This window comes from Aedes albopictus, chromosome 3, assembly GCF_035046485.1.
Source record: "Aedes albopictus strain Foshan chromosome 3, AalbF5, whole genome shotgun sequence".
Classification (NCBI taxonomy): domain Eukaryota; kingdom Metazoa; phylum Arthropoda; class Insecta; order Diptera; family Culicidae; genus Aedes; species Aedes albopictus.
Window position 1 is genome coordinate 20,325,977 of NC_085138.1, and position 21,985 is coordinate 20,347,961.

Consider the following 21,985-nt stretch of genomic DNA (forward strand, 5'->3'; position numbering starts at 1 on the left):
ACTCATAAGTACTCTTCGAGAGATATCTCGGTAACGAAACGTCCAATCGAAAAAAAAAATTCAATAGCGTTCTACTAGGATGTAGTAGCTTTCATTTGCTTCCAAGAGAACTCAAATCGGTTGACAGACGGCTGAGAAACGTGCGTGACTTTTTTTTGTAACGCACATACACACACACACATACACACACACACACATACACACACACACACATACAGACATTTGCTCAGTTCGTTGAGCTGAGTACATAGGTATATGAGACTCGGCCCTCCGGGCCTCGGATCGAAAGTCGGTTTTTCGAGCGATATTTATACCCTTCTTATGGTTGTAAGAAGGGTAAAAAGGTTTGGTTACCAATTTCTTTGAAAATATGGACCACCCAAATTTTCATGTATATTGAAAAGAGGGCCTTATTTTTAGGAACAACTTTGTAGAAGACCATATCAATCTAGAAAATCATTTGAAGGCGCTGAATGCATCTTTCCTCGTAAATCTGTTTCGTGGACCATTGTGCAATGGAATACATAGGTACCATTAAAATCGGTGCTGTTAATCCTAATTAGGCATATTCACGTGGAAACTAGTGCATTTAGCCGAAAAAAGTTGCATTTTGCTCAATTTTCATTTTGCTCAATTTTGAAGACCTTCGCCCCCCCCCCCCCCCCCCCAACTACGTCACAAGTTGGCGCGTATGGAAATGGTATGTTAGACATACGTAATGCCTGAAGTTCATAGGCACAATATGTTTGTTTATTTTGTCAATGTGCAAGGTGAGTGCTATGATGCTTTCACGAATACAACTAATAGATCTGTACAAAGTTTTTAGATCAATCAATTTTCATTTCATCTTCTGAAACCGCTATAGATCCCAAGGTTCAAGAATTCATGCCTACAACACGAAGTTCTTGTTTACACAAAGAAATAGTTCAACCCCACATATACAGGGTGTTAGGTTCCTGAGTGCAAACTTTTTAAAGGGCGATAGAGGACCATAAATGGTGAAAAAAATTGTTCTACGCATATGGTCAAATCTCAACCGTTACGTAGTTATTGAACTCCCAATGTTTTTGATTATTATTGCCTTAACTGGCTATAACTTTAAAATGGTCAAACTTATCGCTGTTTTTTTACTCTAATTCGAAAGATTATTGAATTTTCTATCAAATGGCATCTTTCAATCGATTGGTTAAGTTAAATAACTAAGTTTTTTAGAGCAAATAGCCTTAAAGTTGTGTGTTTTAATTTGTTTTTGTCAATTATCTTTGAAAAATGCGTAATAAATTAAAATTCTTTCTTTGGCAAAGTTGTGGCCCCTGTTCCACTCTACAGTTCGTTCTTTGACATCAAACTTCTATCTCTTATCGTTTTCTCGCAATTTCGATTTAAACGTCGCATTTCAGATCATAAATTGGCAATCGTCATGGTAAGCACCTTTTTGCGCACTGTGCCGCACATTTAAATCAAAATTGCAAGAAAATGATAAGAGTAAGAAGTTTGGCATCAAAGAACAAATTGTAGAGTGGAACAGGGGCCATAACTTTGCCAAAGAAAGAATTTTAATTTATTACGCATTTTTCATAGATAATTGACAAAACACAATTAAAACACGCTATTTTTAGCTATTTTGCTCTAGAAAACTTAGTTATTTAACTTAACCAATCGGTTGAAAGATGACATTTGATAGAAAATTCAATAATCTTTCGAATAAGGGTAAAAAAACAGCGGTAAGTTTGACCATTTTAAAGTTATAGCCAGTTAAGGAAATAAGAGTCAAAAACATGGGGAGTTCAATAACTACGTAACGGTTGAGATTTGACCATATGCGTAGAACAATTTTTTTCACCATTTATGGTCCTCTATCACCCTTTAAAAAGTTTGCACTCATGAACCTAACACCCTGTATGTAGCAAGAATGATAATACACTGCAACAGAGCGAGAGAGACCAAACAGCAAATGCATAAACAAAAATGTAATTCGGCAGAACTATTTTAACAATTATTGGTTTCAATTCGCAATACACAATTCTAATTTGAAACCAATCCACTCATAAACAAAATTTGCTTGATATAACAATAAAAACAAATTCCACGGTAAATCCGCACGGAATACGCAGTTGTTTTACGTGCATTTAACTTATGTTTGTGTTGGGAACCACTGGGTTCGTGCGGTTCAATCCAATGCTTGATGTTAAAAGCTCACGGCTGCCAGACATCAAAAATTGGGCATAAATTACAGTGCGGCCCGCGAACCGGAATGTGTTAAATGTTCAAATAAAAGCTAAAATACTGCCAATAGTTATGAATTTTTTCGTTTGAATCTTTAAATGTAACATTATGCCATTTGATGCATTTTTTTTTTTTTTGTAATTTATTAAGTAAGTACGCTGCTAAATGCTAAAATCTCGCGCTTAGTATCATACGGGCGTATCTACAATGATTGATTTCTCTTCATCGATTTTCTCTTTGGTTAATAACTTAGCCGGCAAATCACTTTCGGTTGTTTTTGTTGTTTTAGATGCTAATCCTAGCCTTCCTTTACTGAAACACATCGAGAGTCATCCGAATATTGGTCGTATTTCCCGGAATAATCCGAAGAGAGAATCGATGAAGAGAAATCGATCATTGTAGATACGCCCGTATGATACTAAGCGCGAGAAATATTCCATTTGATTATTTTTTTTGTAGTCGCACCACCAACTGAAAACGTCATAAACATGCGAAAAAGGCTGGGTAGCCCAGGTATAAACCCCCACTAAGTTATCAAAAGGATGTCTTGTCTGGCAATAAATAAAAAAAAAAAAAAAAGCGCTAGGGTTGAGAAGCAGCCTTCGCCTGTGTTGAACCACTATGCCGGAAAACACATTGTAAACAAACCCGGCGAACTTTCAAAACAAGTTTGAACCGCTACACCAGTTCATTTAGCCAAAAATCTCCTAAACGGCAGGATAAAGATCTCCGCCAGAAATCGTCCTGATCCGATTCTCCAAACATGGTAAACAATCACATAATACACTCGAACCTTCCAATGGGCACTTCCCGGCTAAGGGATCGATCCTTTCCACCACTCCACCGCCATATAACAGGGACCATAATTTCTCTCCGATGCAAAACACGAACGCAGAAACATTCCGGATTCCGGCAGTTGTTAACTTTCACAGAAGCTTGTATTTTCCTCCACTTGTTTACAGACACATACTTTCCGTAAATTTAAAACGTTATTTTTAAATTAGCATTAAATCTGCACTCTCATAGAGAACCCGAAAGTTCGACCAGCGGATTCCAGCGGTTTTCTTCGACTTTTTATTCCTCCTTACGATCGTGGACGTTCCTTCTTCTCCTTGTACAGGGCCAGCAGCGAAACGTTGGCCACCTTGACCACCTTGAAGCGGACTCCGGGAATGTCACCGACGGCGTGACCCTTACGACCGAAACCGGCCACCAGGACCTCGTCGTTTTCTTCGATGTAGTTCAGGCAACCATCCCGGGGCACGAAGGCGGTGATCTTCTTGCCGTTCTTGATGAGCTGCACTCGGACGCACTTACGGATGGCGGAGTTGGGCTGCTTGGCTTCGACGCCGACCTTTTCCAGCACGATTCCCTTGGCGTGGGAGGCTCCGGCAAACGGGTTGGACTTCCAGCGGGTGCCCAAGTGAGCCTTTTTGTAGTCCTTATCGGCCCATCGCTGGTCCCGGCGATGACGGATATGCTTCCGAGCGGTACGGATTCCACGTGGTTTACCCATTCTGTATAATGGCGTCTGAACCGAACGAACACTTGAATGGAAAAGAGCTCGGCCGGCGGTGACAGGCACTGTCAACCCCGAAAAAATGCAAAATGCATCCCAGGAGTGCCAACCGCAGTGACAGCTGTCACTTTGACGTTTTGGTGACAGCTGAATGCAGTGCGTTCAAACCATTGTTTGAATGCACTTTATATTAATCCCGCCATACACGCTAAAAATAAGTTACTGGAGATCACAAAATCCTTTAAATTTGGGTTATTTTTACGCAATGACTCACTGTCTTTTCTCAGCACGCCATTGACATGCCTATCCACTTATCCGCGAGCGGTAATGGCGGCGGCGGGCACAATTAACCGATTCGAATTTTGACGTTTCTTGGGGATCACAATCGGTTGGCGCCACTAAACGGTGAGTGAAGGGGTGAGGAGGAGAATGAAACTGTTTTGACTTTCCCCCATGAAACGTCAAAACCTAAACCGGTTGGATATGCCCGCCGCCGCCATTACCGCTCGCGGATGAGTGGATACTTATAGCATGGAGTGACAGTAGAGACATTAGGGGCCCAATTTCGTTTGATCAGCACATTTTGGGGCCGTTTTAACAAAAGAGATGTTGACAACAATGCCTGTCAGTGGGTTGTTTCTCAGTCAACCACACAGCAAAAAATCGACAATGATTTTTCATAAGGGCCTAACTGACTTGATCGATTTCTCTTTGTCGACTCTCTCATTCGCTAATAAACTTGATCAAAACAAACAAAACCATTATTCTTTTTGTTCCTATAGCAACATGTAGTCGTCTTCTTCGCATTTCAACCAAAAAATCTTTGGAAAACTCAATACACATTCTGTGATAACACAAAGAGAGGATCGATGAAGAGAAATCGAAAATGCGAGACATAATATTGCATCGTAAACTAATGCGATATGACATCGACTTTGTGTAATCGTACACAACGTTGTCACAACCAGTTGGTTGCAGCTGTTTCTGTGGAATATTCACATTTGCTCGATGTGAATATTACACAAACATATTATGCCTATCAAGAAAAATCAGAATATGGCGATTATCGGCCTCTGGCTTCTGATATTAGCGCGACAGTCACTAATCATAACAGCGTCACCAGATTTAAAAGTATACACACTAAGAATAAATCGCAGAATTCTGTGAAATTTCACCGAAATCTCAACAGCAGATTTTTCGGTGAACTGTTCGGTGATTTTTTGTTTCACCGAACGATCTGTAAAGATTGAAAATGCTCATTTGTCAAATTCACCGAACGTTTCGGTGATTTTTTTTCACAGATTTTCTGTGGATTAAATCTAGACCAACATGTGAAAAGGGCGGATATCCAAAATGTTAGAATCGAGAAAAACGCTTACAAAGTTTCACAATCTAAAACCACAGAGAACAGACATCCAAGTCCAGTTCCGAAGCTGTGTAAGGAATTTAACGGCCATTTGAAATCGGCAACACAAGTGGCAATAGCGTGGCGCTGCAATCGGTTAATTTCCCATACTAATTCAATTAACCACTTGAAATGTTTCAATTCACCACTGACTGTGGCAATATGGTGTTTGGCCGCGTTAGTGTTGTCATCGTGTATTGGTTTGCAACCTTACTCAAGTAAAGATTCAAATCCTTACACAACTTTCCGAATGAAATTTGTTCTAGCCTGGATGTCTGTTCTCTGTGCTAAAACTAATTCCTATTTAACACTTTGTGCGTGTGTACTCAATCTTTTTCGTTGTTTTAGAAGAAAACACTATCCTCTTGGTGATTTTATGTCAAAAAGTACAAACAAGCGTTTTTCCTTGAAGAAAATGAATGAAATGAAAATTACGCCCAAATAAAAACTCATTGGTCATTACGCCCGACATGCTACGCCGCTTGGTCGCCAGGACTGGAATTACGCCTGGTCAATATTACCTAGAATCGATCGCTTTTGTTGTTACGCCCGAAGAAATTTTGTATCGAAATTAGTGGAATGCAATAGATTTTGAACCTAATCCACTGCAATAAATTGATTTTGAAGCTTTCCTAACTAAAAGTAACTAATTGAAGTTTATCTGACATTGGACAATGGAGGAGGAAGGAAATTTTCTCTTGACGTTGCCTACGATGTGTGGCAAAAAAACAATAAGTAAAATGCAATGGAAATCAGATTTCGATTGAAATCTATATTCTAGCTCTTATCTATGAACAACAACTCTTTACAGTTTATCTAGTATCGTACAGCAAAGGAGGGAGTTGTCCCTGCCATTGTCCATAATGCGCGTTGAAAAAAATATAGCTACAGTACCGATGGGGAAGCGCAGGCAGCATATTATGTTCCCAACAAGCCCGTGCACAACGGATGGGTTTTGGGGGTTAAACTCCTCCCATTGCCGATACTCTATACACAAGGCCTCCTTCACCCTTTGCTAAAATTGGGTAAAACCCCTCCCTTGTCGCGTTTTCTGTGCACCGGCCTGGTTTCCAATATCACCTTTTGTTGAATCTACCTGCTGTGACCTATGCCGGTCAATAGATTTGAGACCGTTCGCTAACATTTTTATCACTGAAGCTTTACCAGCTGCATATCATCCAAATCTGGGTCCTTTGGAGAAAATATATCCTGAGTAGACATTGAAGCCATATTATCGCCACTTATTGCAGTCAGTCAGCGACTTTATTGAATTTTACGATGAAAAATGCACGATTTGATCTTGGGCGTAAGAACCATCCGTGCGCAACAAGAGCAATAAGTGCGCGGCGGATTTCCACTCAGACATTTTGATGGGCGCCGAAGCACGACGTAATGACGAAGGCTTTTCAATAACGGTGTAAGTAGTTAGGGGCGACTTTAATCAAAAGTGAGAGTAAAAGTTTTGTGTAAATTTGATAAATATGAATGGCGAGATGCTGTTCTCGACTGTTTATTCAACAGTGTTAACAATTTTGTGCATTTTTGTGCTTTTTTCAAAGGCGCAAAATCATTGGCGGAACAACCAAATGAAGTGATCAAAATCAGATGTGGAAATCCGCCTTTATTTAAATTATTGTTTTCCAGAAGTTGAAACTCATTTTTGAGCTAACGTCAGGAAAAATCATATGTTTATGAGTTGTTTCATCACATTATGCTGAAAAGTGATTTGTTTACATTTTGGCTCTTCCGCCCTTTTCAAATGTTGGTCTAGAATTGTCTATTTTTGTTGGTTTCGCCGAACTTTCGGTGATTATTCTACAAATGTACGGCGATTTTTCAATTGGATTTTTACGGGTCACTGAATTCTTCGGTGTTTTCTTTAGCTCTCTCAAATCAAAATCAGAATCAAATTCCAATGTCTGTTAGATTCAAGGTTAGATTTGTTTGAAAATGCAATATTTATTTCAATTTAGTGTACACATTGCGATGGCAAGATATAACAATTCACTGTGCGAAAGTAGTTGTTTACACGATTTTCAATGCGGGGATGCATCGTCGTGATATGTCCGGGCACTTCAATCTGGCAAACACAAAAGGCAATTAACTACAAAAAAGGTAAAGGTGTAAATAGTACTTACGAAAAATACCAATTTGCCTTTTAACCTGCTATTGATAATGTTACACTGAAAAAAATCCAAACTTAAAATTTATAGAGTCAGCACCTTTACAGTTCATAAGACTCCTCGAGAATTATTTTTATGTGTGGTAATATAAACTTCATGTCAAGCTTTTTACATTTCATCAGACGACCAATATAAAGTGTATACGGTCGTTTTGAACTTTATGTTTGTGCAAACATTAAAATTATAAGGTTCTCTGTTATAGTTAAAAATTATAGAGGTTCACTTATAATTATAATGTTTGGTTTCCAGCCACGAATTGAAAGAGATTTGCAACGGTCGGCAACAGCTCTCAATGTTGGTTTGCAGCAGAAGGACATGCGCTTCATCCAAAAAGTTTCGAAGGCTGTCGGTAAGTAACTGCAATAAACGTGCACATTTTGCAATCATAGCTTTGCTTTATTTACAGGGAAGCATCGTAAGAACCGTGGGAAATAAGAGCGGTCACAAAAGCCAGCAGGAAAAGCCATCGAAAGCATCAGTGCCACCGTGCCACCGTTTGAGACTGCGCAAAACCCCTTTGACACCGATATTTTCGTGCTTCATGCTTCCGGCGATCCAACCTCAATCGGTTTCCGGACCACCGTCCGAAATTAGCGGCTAAAAATCTGGAATGTTTGGACCTACGGATATCCAGTGAAAGCCATCAATGCCATCTCCGCCAACCCCAGCACCAGCATGAGCAACGGGACGGCGAACTTATGAACGGGATGTTTGATCGCCAACGGAACCAACGTCAGCATCTTCACCACAACCTGCCACGACCGATCCATGTAAAAAGCTGTTTTCAAGGTGCTGCCTCGGGTGGTGCGTCTGGACGATCTTCAAACTGCATCATTTGCCTAATAAAATATATGTATTTAATTCAATTTACATCAGATTGTTTTAATCAAAACAAGATTGAAGAAACATTATTAAATCAATTATAACTTTAATTTGAGCAAAACTTATAAATATTATGTTTGCATCGCTAATATAAATCATAAACCTCACACATAAATTTCATTAATCGTCATTAATAGTTTCTATTAGATTTGAAACATAACTGTCATAAGTGATACACGGTATAATTTTTATTTCTCTCTCATATAATATTTATTTGTGAATACAAATTGCAAAAATCTATGTAGTTTCACTTATAAAAGTTATACGGAAAATCGCCTCAGTGTATGCTGGATTCCACTTTAGCTTTAGTTACTACCTTCACGGAATAACTAATACAAACAATCAGTTGTAGTTTGACATCCCGCGCGCTCTCGAGAATATGTCCGACTACTGGTTTTACAGAAATTCGGTGAAAATCGCAGTCCGCGGTAAAAATTTGATCTTTTACCGAACCATAATGTAAAAATTTCACAGAATTTTGTAATTTGAATGCCATCACCGAATTTTCGGTGAAGTTTTGACAGTTGGATTGAAAAGCTTTGAGTTTCGCAGAAAGATATGTGAAAACTTGTTTTACCGTTTAAATTCGGTGAATTATTTCACAGAATTCTGCGATTCATTCTTAGTCAGGCTTTCCAAATGTACATCCTTCTCGCAACAGCCCGCGCAAGGCTGAATCGACACTCTCTTATGTGTGCAGACCATCTCTCGTTACCGTGTGCAACACCATCAGTGAGAAATGTATCGCCAACAGCACGCACACGCATGAGCGAAAGATGTATTGAAACAGCCGCTGCTTCGGCTGCTTGCCTGACAGTTGCATACCCGAGTCGTATCGAGCCGAGTGGGAAACGTCATGAGTATTGTTGGCCGCATGGCGATGACAATCTTCGGCTAACCAAGCCGGCTGTCGCGTAAAGGGTGTCATAGGCTGTCACGGGAGCACATGGCTTAACGCTAAAAGTTATTCACAAAATATGTGCTCAATAATTATTTTTTTACAAACATGATATGCCTTTCACAAGATGCCCCAGGGGCGAAAATAAGTTTGTGCCAGCATTTGTCAAAATTGTAATCTGGATAAAATATACCACTGTTGTGAGATTCAACTCTTTTTTGTATTCAAAACATGGCAGTGCATTTCACATGCCAATAAAAAATAATGCAATGCAAAATGCTCTACTAGAATAAGACTTACAGGTACATATTCTCTATTTGAAAAAATACATAATACATGAAACGCGTCGATAATTTTGAGCGTGCGATACACCACGATACTCGACACGTTCAACAGAAGTAAAATGCTCGGGTCGAGCGCAGCGATTTTCGTCACTTCGTGTCCAGCCAACGACAGACGGTTTGGGATAGAGCCGAGGTTGTCATCGGCGAACGAACGCACAGCGAAAGCAGACGATGTGAGCAGTTCCCGACAGTGATGTTGTAGGTCGCATGAGTTTTATTCTGTGGGCTGTCATGAACCATGCATTCACAAGGCTGTCATGGGAATAAGAGTGTGACAGCCATCAAAATGCTATCATGATGCGGTACTTTTGGGAAGCCTGAGTGTGATACATAATTCCATTATAATTATGGGGTTTGACAGCAAGAACACTCATTCCACTGAGCCAATCTTGCCGTTCGTCATACGGAAATCTTGCCGTTATACGGAAAATTTCTTCGGTGTATATTTTAAAGTTAATCAACCTTGATCAAACCAGTCAATATTTTATTTTATTAAACAATCCAATTTAAAGTGATTTGGGTTCATTCACAAATGTCATAACGCTAAATTTGGTCGTTTTCAACACCCACCCACCCCTGCGTAACACTGTTTATATGGGGAAAATTTTATTTTGTTCGAGCTGTAACACCATGAAGGACACCCACCCACCCCTTCCAGCGTTATGACATTTGTGAACAAGCCCTTTTGACTATTCTCATCTTTTTCTCAATCAGCGTGTAAAACGAGTGCGTTCAAACCTAGCTGAAGCCCGCCGTCTCAATCCCGCCCCCGGATCGGCGTCGCGACGCAATTATTTTGACATCGATTTGTTTCTGTTTTGTTTGTGTGCGGTGACCCGGCTGTGCGTTGTTTTGGCCGCAGCACAATCGTTTATGCGCTGCTTCCTAGCATCTTCTAGCGCCTCAAGTTTACCGGCATTTCCTTGTGTCCGTTCGCGATCGGTTCAGGTTCGGTTCGCGCGCGAGTGTGAAAAGTTAAGTGTTCTCTAGTGTTTTTGGTGCAGTGGCCCACAATGGAGGCGAAAAAGATCAGTTTCGGGTTCAGTAAAATTAAGAAACCAAGCCTGGCCGGTCCTTCGGCGATTGGGGCCAAACAGCAGATCAAGGATGAGCAGAAGATTGAGATGATCTCCTGTCTGGAAGGACAGGCGATTAAGATCTTAGGGTAAGATTCAGTATAAATAGTTTTTTAGCCTGAATATTAACATTATGATTTATTCCAGGAAGGAGAATGAAGACGCCGGGCCGCCCCCTTTAGTGATTCCGTTGAGGGAACAAGACAAAACGACCATCCCGGATCGTTTAGCCAAATTGCAAGATATTATCGAAGGAAGGGAAACGGTGGAAAATGGTGTGAAGAAAATTGAAGAAGTCCAACCGCTTCCGGTCGGTGATGAATCCTTGGAGCAGCGAGCTGCTCGGGAAATTTTAGAAGATTTGCAGGATAGGAAATCCCGCTCGAATGAGAAGGACAGCATGGTTGTCCCTCTGAAACCGGAGGATTTGCCTCTAGATGGGGGTCGTGAGTCCACCATGGATGATTACGAATCGGTGCCGATCGAGAAGTTCGGTTTGGCCATGTTGCGGGGGATGGGTTGGAAGGAGGATCCGAATGCTCCGAAGAAAAGTGATAAGTTTCCGGAAGGGCCGGTGCAACGGCCCAAGGGGATGGGGTTGGGGGCGGAACGGGCACCGAAGGATAACAGCCGCCAGTTGATTCCCCCGGCCAAGGACGAAGTGCTGACCATGAAGAAGGGAGCGTTCGTTAAAGTGCTTGCCGGGAAGCATAAGGAAACTTACGGAACGGTGAGTACTCGATTTTTCCAATTCTAAAATATGTTTTAAATTTGTATAAGTAAACTGTTTATGAAAACGTTGTTAAATTGAAACAGCGAAGAATCAAGTCAAGGGGCTTTCACCCAGAAGTCCCTGCGTAATGTGTAGATAAATTTTCTAGAAGATACCTTTTAGTAATTTTTGTACACACTTCATTCGAGTCGAGATTTCTTACCTCGATAAACGGAGTCGTTTTGCCATGTCACTCCATTCGCAGAATGATCACAAATGTCAATACTTTTGTAGATCGGGATTGTATAGAATCAATAAAAAAATTTCACAGATTCCTGAAAGAGTTTCCAGATAAAACAACAGAAATTTTTTGGATAACTTATCTGCAGGAATTTGAATGTAGCATCTGGAAATACCACCAAAAGAATACTTCGAGAAGTTATTGATAATAACTCAGGGAATATTGTAACGAAATGTTGGCGTTCAGCACTAGTTCAAACTTTGCTGCTTCGCGTTTCAGGCGGGTCTACAATTCTGCCACCGTTTCAAATGTTCTGGCGATAATATCCGTGTCGTCCACAAAGCACACACATTGACCGGATTTTGTGAAAATCGTACCCCAGCTGTTGAGCCTGGCTCGACGCATTACAACTTTCAGAGCGACGATGAAGAGTACCCATGAGAGTCCGTCATCTTGCCGCAGGCCCCGGTACAGTTTTGCACGACGTCCATTTTAGTTTTAATCAGTCTAGTCAGCTTCCTAGAAAAGCAGTTTTCGTCCAGAATTTTCCATAGCTCTGTGTGGTCGATACTGTCGTATACCGCCTAGAAGTCGATGAATAGGTGATGCGTTGAGACCTGGTATTCATGGCATTTCTGGAGGATTTGCCGTAAGGTGAAGAACTGATCGTTGCCGATAGGCCGTCGATGAAGCCGGCTTGATAATGTGCCACGAACTCATTCGTTTTAGTTAACAGACGACGGAAGATGATCTGTGATAATATTTCTTAGGCAGCATTCAAAATGGTGATCAGTCTGAATTCCTCCTCCTGGTCTACCTGAGCGTTTAGATCTCCTATGATGATTTTGACGTCGTGGCTTAAGCAGCGATCGTACTCGCGTTCGAGCTCGACGAATCCTTTCAGTAGTTTCTACTGAGATCCTAAAAGGTTCAATATGAGATTTCTCCAGAAAACTCTTTCAAGATTCCTTCTGGGAATTCCAGGGATTTCTTCCAGGATTTCTCAAAAAGTTCCGGGAATCATCCAGGAATTCCACCCGGGATACTCCTAATAGCTTCTTTTGGGATGTCTTCAGACATTTTTCTTGACTTCCAGAAGGTATTTGAAAAAAAAACTGTTGGAGGGAAACTAGAAGGAACTTGCTGGGGTACTTCCTCAAGGAAATCATGTAGGAAATACATGAGGAATTCCATAAACAAAAACTCGTGGAGGGATTCCTCAAAACAGACCTAGAGGAATCCCGGAAAGAGTATTCAAAGGAATCCAGGGAGAAGTTCCCGGAGGATTCCACGAAAAAGTTCCTGAAGAAAGTCCAGAAGCATTTCCTGAAAGAAGCCCAAAAGAAGTTCCCGGGGAATCTCGGAAGAAGTTCCCGAAAGTGATTCCTGGAGGAATCTTATGAGATTCTTGGAGGAATCCCGGAAGGAGTTCCCGTAGAATTAAGGTACCCCGGGGCAAGTGGGACTTAAAAAAATGCTAGTTTGGTTTTGCGAAGCTAAAAAATCTAAACATACATAATTTTATAATTCCAATGATTCTGAAAGACATTGTTGGTATATTTCTTCTTATTAACGGGCATTGAAACTGTTTCAAAATTTTTAAATTCAGTATATTATGCACACGATGGAAAGTGGAGCAGATCTTCATTTACACCGTATCACGGGGAAAGTGGGACCTATTCAGATCTTTTGTACAAATGACTTAATATAGTTGCTGTATATATGTAAGGTAGCATAAATTATAGATATCTTATGCGAATAACTATGTTTAGCGATTTATGTTGGAAAAGTTTTGTGGTATCGTGCATAAATTACGTAACACATACACTACCCGTCATAAGTACGGACTCACAAAAAGTATTGCAACAATATTGCATCACCCTGACTCACCTCGGTATCTCCAAAACCTGAGGACTTACAAAGATGCTGTCTTCAGCAAAGTTATTCAGGAGCCCAAAAGCAACAACTTTTCTGAAGGTGGCATTTTTGTAGGTGATCTGGTTTTAGAGATATCGAGGTGAGTCAGGGTGATGCAATATTGTTGCAATACTTTTTGTGAGTCCGTACTTATGACGGGTAGTGTATAATAACGAATCACTGAGAAAAGTTGATTTAACTCAGCTCGTGCAAAACAAATTGATTTTAGTTATACAAAAAGCGCCCCAAGGTTAAATGCCGAAAGATTTCCAAACTTGCTTTTCATATTACGTAGTTGATGAATCTCGCCAAGAGATTTACAGATGTTTTGTTTTCCCTTACATAATGTTACGATCATTAAATAAAGATTTTTAAATCGTGAACTTTGAATAAGTCGGTTTTTCAATTTTTTCAAACTTTATGGCCGATTCCTTAATATTCAGAAAAACTCATTATGCAGCGAAAAACGAGAAAAATATTAGAATTTGCTTGAACGAAAATATGAAAAATAGATTAGAAAATAAATATGTCCTATCCAAGACTTTACCATTTTAAACAATAGCTTTATCATCAGAATATAAGTAATTAAGTTCAATTCAACGATTTTTTACTTAAGACGCCGATTTCTACTTCACTTTTGTGTAAATTTCGACTTAGGCTGAGGAAAACGAGATCAAACTATGAAATTGTGTTTGTTTACTCTCATAGGTCTCACTTGCCCCAGATGCTGAAATGCACTGGGGCAAGTGAGAGCAGCTAACTAAAGATAATAAACGAAAATAAATTACAGCTTTTTCGCCTAAAATATTTTGCAAGCACTCCAAACATTATCCTGAAACCGAAAAAGTTTTACTTTATTTGTTATTCTATTTATAAACGATGAATGTAGCAGAGTACGTTAATCTCACTTAGTGAATTGAAAATTACATATGATCAACAATAACACATATGGTCTTTTTATGATGAGAACAATAACAATTTCTGAATTCAAAGTATCCGTTGGTGTAATACCTATGTTTTCTATGAAGAATGTTTGCCTTGAAACTAAAAAACTAACTAACTAACTAACTAATGGCAGTAGGTCTCACTTGCCCCGGATTCTCACTTGCCCCGGGGTACCTTACCATAGGAATCCCAGAAGGAATTCTTCAAACGATCGCAGAAGTAGCTCCTGAAATAATCCCGGAAGGAGTTTGTGGAATCACGGAGAATGATGATGAACCTGGGCTTGTTAGTGGAATACCTGTAAGTAAAAAGATAATCGTGTTAGGTACTGTTTCTTTTAATTCCACTAAGAATTTGCTTCCTTATACAGATACGTATTTCGACTTCAACTGTAAAGTCGTCTTCAGTATATTGTAGTCGAGTCAAGTACAAGACACTACAGACGACCTTACAGTTGATGTCGAAATACGTATCTGTCAAAGGATGCAAATTCTTAGTGGACTTCAAAGGAACAGTTCTTAACACGTTTATCTTTTTACTTAATCACGGAAAAGTTTTTGAAAGAATACTAAAAGAAGTTCGTGAAGGATTCCTGAAAAGATCTAAAAAAAAATCCATGAAGAAATACCACAAGGAATTCCGGGTTAGAATCTCGCATGGAATTCTGAAAGAATCTCGGAAGGAATCTCTGAAGCAATCGCCAAAAGAACTCCTGGAAGATTGCTGGAACTCCTTGAGAGAAATCTCTGAAGGGATCGCAGAGGGAACTTCTAACGGGACCCCAAAAAGAATCTCAGATGGACCTCCCTGAGGAATCTCAGAAGAAAATCCCTAAAGGAGACTAGAATAATTTTGTGGAGAAATCACGGAAGAAATTCCTGGTGTAATGTCAAGAAAAAATGCTAGGAATTCCTGGGGAGAATCTTAAAATTTATTTTTAGAGAAATTTCGGAAGAAATTTTGAAAAAAATAGGTGCTCCTGCAGTAAACTCAGAAAGTATTCCTTCAGAAATCTTAGAAAGTATCTCTAGAAGAATGCCGGGAGAGTCTCCTGGATGAATCGTAGCAAGAGCTCTTGAAGGAATCTCAGGTAAAACCTCTTAAGAAATCTCAGAAGAAAATCCTGAAACAACTCAGGGAACTTGTGAAGGAATTCTAACTAAACCCCCGGAAAAATCTTATCAAGAACTCCCAGAAGAAACTCCTTTTGAGATTCTTCTAGAAACTTCGAAACACGACATTTTTCCGGGATTTCTCAAACTTTTTTCGGAATCTCTGCAGAAATCTCTCAAGGATTCCTCTGAAAGCTCTTTCAAGGGTTCCTCTGGAATTCCTTCAGAATTTTCATCTAAGATTACAGCAGCGGATTTCTCCAGAAATTTCTCACGGGATTTTTTAGAGATTCCCTTAGGAATTCCATCTGCAATGCTTTTTCTGAGATTTATTCAGATAGATCCTTCTGCAATTCCACCAGTATTTCCATACAGTATCCTATCACCAGTTCGCTCTAGGACTCATCTAGGGATTTCTTCAAAGATTCTTCCGTGATCTTCTGAGATTTCCCTAGAAGTTTGTTCTACGATCTCCAGTTTATGCTTCCGGAATACCTCTCAACAAATCTTCCTAAACTTCGTTCCGGAATTCCTCCAGAAAATCTCTCTTGGGATCCCTTCTGGGGAATTCCCTCTGTGATAACTCCAGGAAATATCTTCGGCATTTCTTCAGCGATTTCCTCCAGGATTCCTTCAGGCATATCCTCCGGGATTCCCTCCGGAATTTCTTCAAGGGTTCCTCCCTGGATTCCTTCAGGAATTTCTTCCACGATTTCTCTCCGGGATTTCTCCACAGATTCCCTCCGAGTTTCCTTCAGGAATTTCCTCCGCGATTCCTTCACGAATTCTCTCCGGGATTCCTTCGGGAGTTTTGCCAGCGATTTTCCCAGGAATTCTTTCTTTGATTTCATCAGGAATTCATCAGGGGAAATGCCTCCGGGAATTTCTCCTGGAATTCCTTAGAAAATTCCTCAGGGAATTTCCTTAGATTTTCCTCAGGGAATTTCGTCTGGGAATTCGCCAGGAATTTTATCTGGGATTCCGTCAGGATTTTCTTCAGAAAGCCCTTAAACAGTTCCTCCGAGGCTTCCTCCAGAAGTTGCTCCAGAGATTTCTCCAGGAATTCCTCCGTAAATTCCTCAAAAAAAAATCTACTCAGATTCCTCCAGGAAGTCCTCCGGGGATTTCTCCAGGAATTCCATTGGAGATTTCTCTAGGAATTCCATCGGAGATTCCTCCAGGAATTACTACGGGGAGTCCTTTAGGAAGTTCTACGGGGATATGTCCTGGAATTTTTCCGGGAAATCCTCCAAAAATTTCTCCAGGAATTCTTTCGGGGATTCCTCAGAAAATTTCTTCTGGGATTTGGACTGCAATTCCTCCGGGGATTTCTCCAGGAATTCATTCGGAGATTCCTCCAGGAATTATTAGAGGGATTCCTGAACAAATTTATACGGGGATTTCTTCTTGAATTCCTCCGGGCATTCCTCAAGAAATTTCTTCTGGGATTCTTCCAGAAATTTCTCCGAAAATTCCTCCAGCAATTCATCCGGGGATTCCTCCAGAAATTCTTCCGCAGATTCCTCTATAATTTCATTTCGGGATTCTTTCGGAAGTTGCTTAAGGGATTTCTTTAGGAATTGCTCCGGAGGTTCCTCAAAACATTCCTTCTGGAAGTCCGAAAGGAATTCTTCCGGGGATTTCTCCAGGAATTGTTCAGGGGATTCCTCCAGGGATTCTTCCGGGAATTCCTCTATAAATTCATTCCTACAAAAGTTGCTCCAGGGATTTCTCCAAAAATTTCTCCGGCGATTTTCCAAAGAATTTCCTTCTGAAATTCCTTTATAAATTCCTCCTGGGATTCCTATACAGAAGCTGCTCCAGAAATGCTTCCGGGGATTCAGCAAAGATTTTTTTCGGGATTTCTCCAGGAACTTCTCCGGTAATTCCTTCGGGGATTCCTCCAGAAGTTCTTAGGGGATTCCTCCAGGATGTCTTCAACGAATTCCTTCAGGAATTCTTCCAGGTATTCCTCAAGGAATTCCTTCAGGAAATCTTCCAGAAACTCCTCAAAGAGTTTTTCTAGAAATTCTTCGTAGACTTCCTCCAGGAAATCTTTCAAGAACCTCAACTGTCATTGGTTCGGGTCAATCGCGGAGTAGCAACCATAGATACGTGCAGTCCTTCTTCTTCTTCTTCTTCTTGGCGTAACGTCCTCACTGGGACAAAGCCTGCTTCTCAGCTTAGTGTTCAATGAGCACTTCCACAGTTTTTAACTGAGAGCTTCCTCTGCCAATGACCATATTGCATGTGTATATCGTGTGGCAGGCACGAAGATACTCTATGCCCAAGGAAGTCAAGAAAATTTCCTTTACGAAAAGATCCTGGACCGACCGGGAATCGAACCCGTCACCCTCAGCATGGTCATGCTGAATACCCGCGCGTTTACCGCCTCGGCTATATGGGCCCTATACGTGCAGTCCATCTAAGCTAAAGCTAAGCTAAATGGGATTTCTTGTGAATTGAAATCTTCAGGGGTAAGCTTAATGTTTATTGGACTGCCTTCTTGGTTGAGAGTAAAATGTTGATTGAGTATAAAGTGAGAAAGTGTTAGAGATGTCAGTGTGTCATGGCTCACTTCGTTTTTACAATATAATGCCGGTTACTGTGATCTCCAACAGGATTCGATCCCAGGTCCGTGGCGTTGATAGTCATGTATTGTAACCATCCCAACAGGTCCGCTCCACCATTTCCAGAACTCGTGGAGGAATCTCGGAAGGAATTTCTTAAAAAATCCTAGGAGGAGTCTCTGAAAGAATTCTAAATAAAGTTCCTTAAGAAGATCCAGATGAAACACTTGCAAGAACCTTCTGAAGGAATCATGAATAAACCCTTATAAGATTCTTAGAAGGTGATCCTTGAGATATTCTAGAAGGCGTTCCTGAAGGAATCTTAGAATAAATTTCTGGAAAAATCACGGATGAAATTCTTGAAAAACTCCTGAAAACAATTTCTGGAAGAATATCTGAAGAAATTGCTGAAGGTATTTCTGGAAACACTTCGGAACAAATTAATGGAGAAATCCGGTACCTCCTGGAAAAGTCTCAGACGGAATAGGGTCCTAAAATTAAAGACGAAATCTCGCTAATATTAAATAATACGATCAAGCATGGTATTTTAATCGGAATTGTACTTTACTGGAACTTTAAAAACAAAGGAATAATGAGAAAATTCAAAATAAGTAAAACGGTAAATAGTTTTACTTTGACATTTGAGGTCAACCTTGTGTGACTGAGCTAAAAATTATATATTTTCAACTACGTTTAATAAAAACGTCAAAAAATGAGTAAATATGTACTCTTGAACCATATATTGTGGTTTAAAACAAGAATCCCGATAGGACTTTAGGAGCCTATTCCTCAAGAAATCCCGGAAGAATTATTTTGAGGAATCCTAGGAGAACATCCTGGAAGACCCCCGAAATGAACTTTTGGAAAAATCCTAGATGGAATCTTTTTAGGATTCTCAGGAACTCGTGGAAGAATCCTAAGGGAACTTCGAAAGTAATCCTACAGAAAACTTAATTTCTACCGTGAAAATGTTGGGAATATGTATTTTGTGCATTCGAGCACCTCTCGTAATCGAGACAACCGATGTGTAAATAGATACACCGTGAACATGTTTTATGTGCAAGTGAAAACGGAGAAGAAAACGCAAATGGTGGCGCGAAGAGCCGCAGAGAAAAAGTGTAAAGCGATTATCGTTTCAGCCATCGCGGATAATCAGCTGGAGCTTGTGAAAGACTGTGCGAATCCAAAACAAATTTGGTACACGCTAAAGGCGGTGTTCGAACGTTGTGGTGTTGCCGGGCAATTGTTCATTAGGAAACAGCTCCTCCGGGTAAAGTATGAAGAGGAGGCTGATAGTGATTTGCCGGAACATTTGTTGAAATTTGGTCGGTTGATTCGCGAGTTGAAGGAGAGCGGTGCGGCAGTGGAAGAGCCCGATGCAATTTGCCATTTGTTGCTGACAATGCCTGCGTCGTTCGAGTCGGTGGTGACGGCCATCGAGACGCTTCCCGGCGGTGTGAGACTGGCGTTCGTGAAGAAGCGGCTGCTCGATGTGGACCGAAGATATGTTGGCCCCTGCGGTCGAAAATGAGCGAGAAAGTGAAGGTGTTGCCATGACGAGCAGGCATGTGTGGAGAACGTTGAAGTGCTTTCGGTGCGGCAAAATTGGACATAAACAAGCTGACTGTCGCGTGCGTTTGCCTTTGAATCCGAGTGAGTACGAAGTTGTGAATCGTCGAAACAGTAAATCAGACATGGTGGTTGAAGAAAAACGTACCTTGGATCGTGCGGACGTTTGCTTCATAGAGATAAGTGACATTTCAACACACGAACACTAGCGCAAATTTTTCCTCACACAAAAGTGCACGCCGATTGAAAGGCTACTCAGATCGCATATGCAAATATTACCCAATCGATTTGGGTAAAACGGGTAAATAATGATAAAATTAACGTCCGGGGCAAGAGTGCAAATATTTTCCTCGCAGTTTCACAACTACATCTACAAAAAAGGCACGCACTAGGGCACGCATACTTTTGAACGTGATTACCTCTATGGCGTCGCAGGAAGAAAAAGAAGAGCTGGTGAAAATGCAGTGGTTCCTAGACTCTAGTGCGACGGACCACATGGTGAACGATCCCAGTTTCTTTAAAGTGATGCGACGATTAGAGAAACCGGTGCCAGTGCTTGTGGCGAACGGCGAGAAGATGTTGGCGGAATTCTGTGGCGATGTAGTGTTGTTTGCTGACGTCGCCGGAAAGATGAAGAAATGTGAAGCGAAGGAAGTGTTGTACCTCCCCGGATTACGGAGCAATTTGTTTTCGGTGAATCGTGTGGCGAGATCCGGGTTGCAGGTCCGCTTTGCCGGCGACAGAGTAGACATAGTAGAGAAAGGAGAAGTGATGGCTGTCGAGCACCATACAGGAAAGCTGTACGAGTTGGATGTGTACGCAAGCGACGTGATGCGGATGCGGCCATAATGAGCGTGAAGGATGCGGAGAACCCGAAGATGGCGCTGAACGGGAAGAATGTGATGAAATCGCGAGAATTAGAAGAATATGAAGTGCAGAGCAAGGCAGTAAAGCGGTTAAGAACGAAAAGAAGAAGTAGAGAAATAGTATCAAGAAAGTAAGTGGACGACGATTTAAATTGTGTAGGTAACGAGCAGTGATGGAATTACTCTCCTCATGAAGCAATTCGCGAGTGTAAAGCCAACCCAAGGCTTACTCACGATTCCGAGAGTAAACAGTATGTGAGTTTATTCGCACGCGCTTGCTTCGTGAGTAAGAAGCAAAACAAAAACAGAAACACTCATGAGCTTTTATTCGTGAAGAACTAGTGGAGGTGCGGGAAGGGCATTTTGTTGTGGTTATAATAGCACATCCAGTGATTATCCAACATAAACTAATGCTTTATGCTTCATTGTTCCTGAAAAGCAGCGCTGTCAGTCGTTAAAATGCGTTTTTCATCAAAATGCAAAAAAACTCACGAAGCTTCGCGAATCACATGCGAGTGCTTGCCAGCTTCGTTTACTCACGAATAAAGAAGTGCGAGTATTCTCGGGCCCCTGTTGTTCACGAGTATGTTTGTTTTGGTTTGTGTCTGCTCAGCTGCAATCTTCATCATTTTCCATCCCTGGTAACGAGGTTGCCTATTTAGACAAAAAAAAACTGTTTTAAGTGTTTTGACCATGTTTTTGACGATTGATGTTTGTGAAATTTGATTGTATTGGACGTTTATTGTGTGAGAGAGAACTGTTATAAGTTTGATGAGTTTGTTTAATTGGAGCCAAAAGTTGGCGATCTGGAATGTTGACAATGAACATTGCTGAAGTTTTATGTAGGTTTTTTTCAAGGTTGCGACCATTCATTTGCAAAGCTTTACATTCATTTGCTATTATCTCAGTTCAGAAGCATGCTATCGAAAAACAATGTATGGATGAATTTAACCTTGTAGTTTTATCTGAAAGTTTGCCGAATAACATTGGGGTCGCAAACGTATACCAAAGTCGTGAGCGAGCTGTGAAGGCAACTCTCCACGCGGTGAATGTAAATAACATTCACGCTGTGGAGAGTTGCCTTCACAGATCGCTCACGACTTTGGTATACGTTTGCGACCCCAATGTTATTCGGCAAACTTTCAGATAAAACTACAAGGTTAAATTCATCCATACATTGTATTTCGATAGCATGCTTCTGAACTGAGATAATAGCAAATGAATGTAAAGCTTTGCAAATGAATGGTTGCAACATTGTTTTTTTTTTGATGATTTGGACTATTGATGATAGGATCTGTGATATTTGTTAGTGATGTTACACGGGTTGTCGACCTGAGAGGGGGTGTTGGGAATATGTATTTTGTGCATTCGAGCACTCCTCGTAATCGAGACAACCGATGTGTAAATAGATACATCGTGAACATGTTTTATGTTGTCGAGCATTGTTATTGTTTATAGTCTTGAATGTAAATAGTCAATAAATCATTCGTTCGTGTATCGTCAAACTGTACACAAGTAGT

At 40.7% G+C, this 21,985-nt stretch overlaps 2 protein-coding genes across 2 annotated transcripts in view; one reads left to right on the top strand and one right to left on the bottom strand.

Moving 5' to 3' along the window:
• Positions 1-3,126: 3,126 nt before the first annotated feature.
• On the bottom strand, positions 3,127-3,857 carry LOC109428069 (small ribosomal subunit protein uS12). The gene has a single exon (XM_019703744.3). It carries the CDS (start codon positions 3,740-3,742, stop codon positions 3,311-3,313), a length of 432 nt encoding a protein of 143 aa, XP_019559289.1. The 5' UTR covers positions 3,743-3,857; the 3' UTR covers positions 3,127-3,310.
• Positions 3,858-10,270: 6,413 nt separating this feature from the next.
• Positions 10,271-21,985, top strand: part of LOC109428072 (G-patch domain and KOW motifs-containing protein) — a 122,879-nt gene continuing 111,164 nt past the window's right edge. The window contains exons 1-2 of the mRNA XM_029864010.2: positions 10,271-10,622; positions 10,681-11,263. Coding sequence (XP_029719870.1) covers positions 10,471-10,622; positions 10,681-11,263 — 735 coding nt within the window. The 5' untranslated portion in view covers positions 10,271-10,470. The remainder of the gene's footprint in view (positions 10,623-10,680; positions 11,264-21,985) is intronic.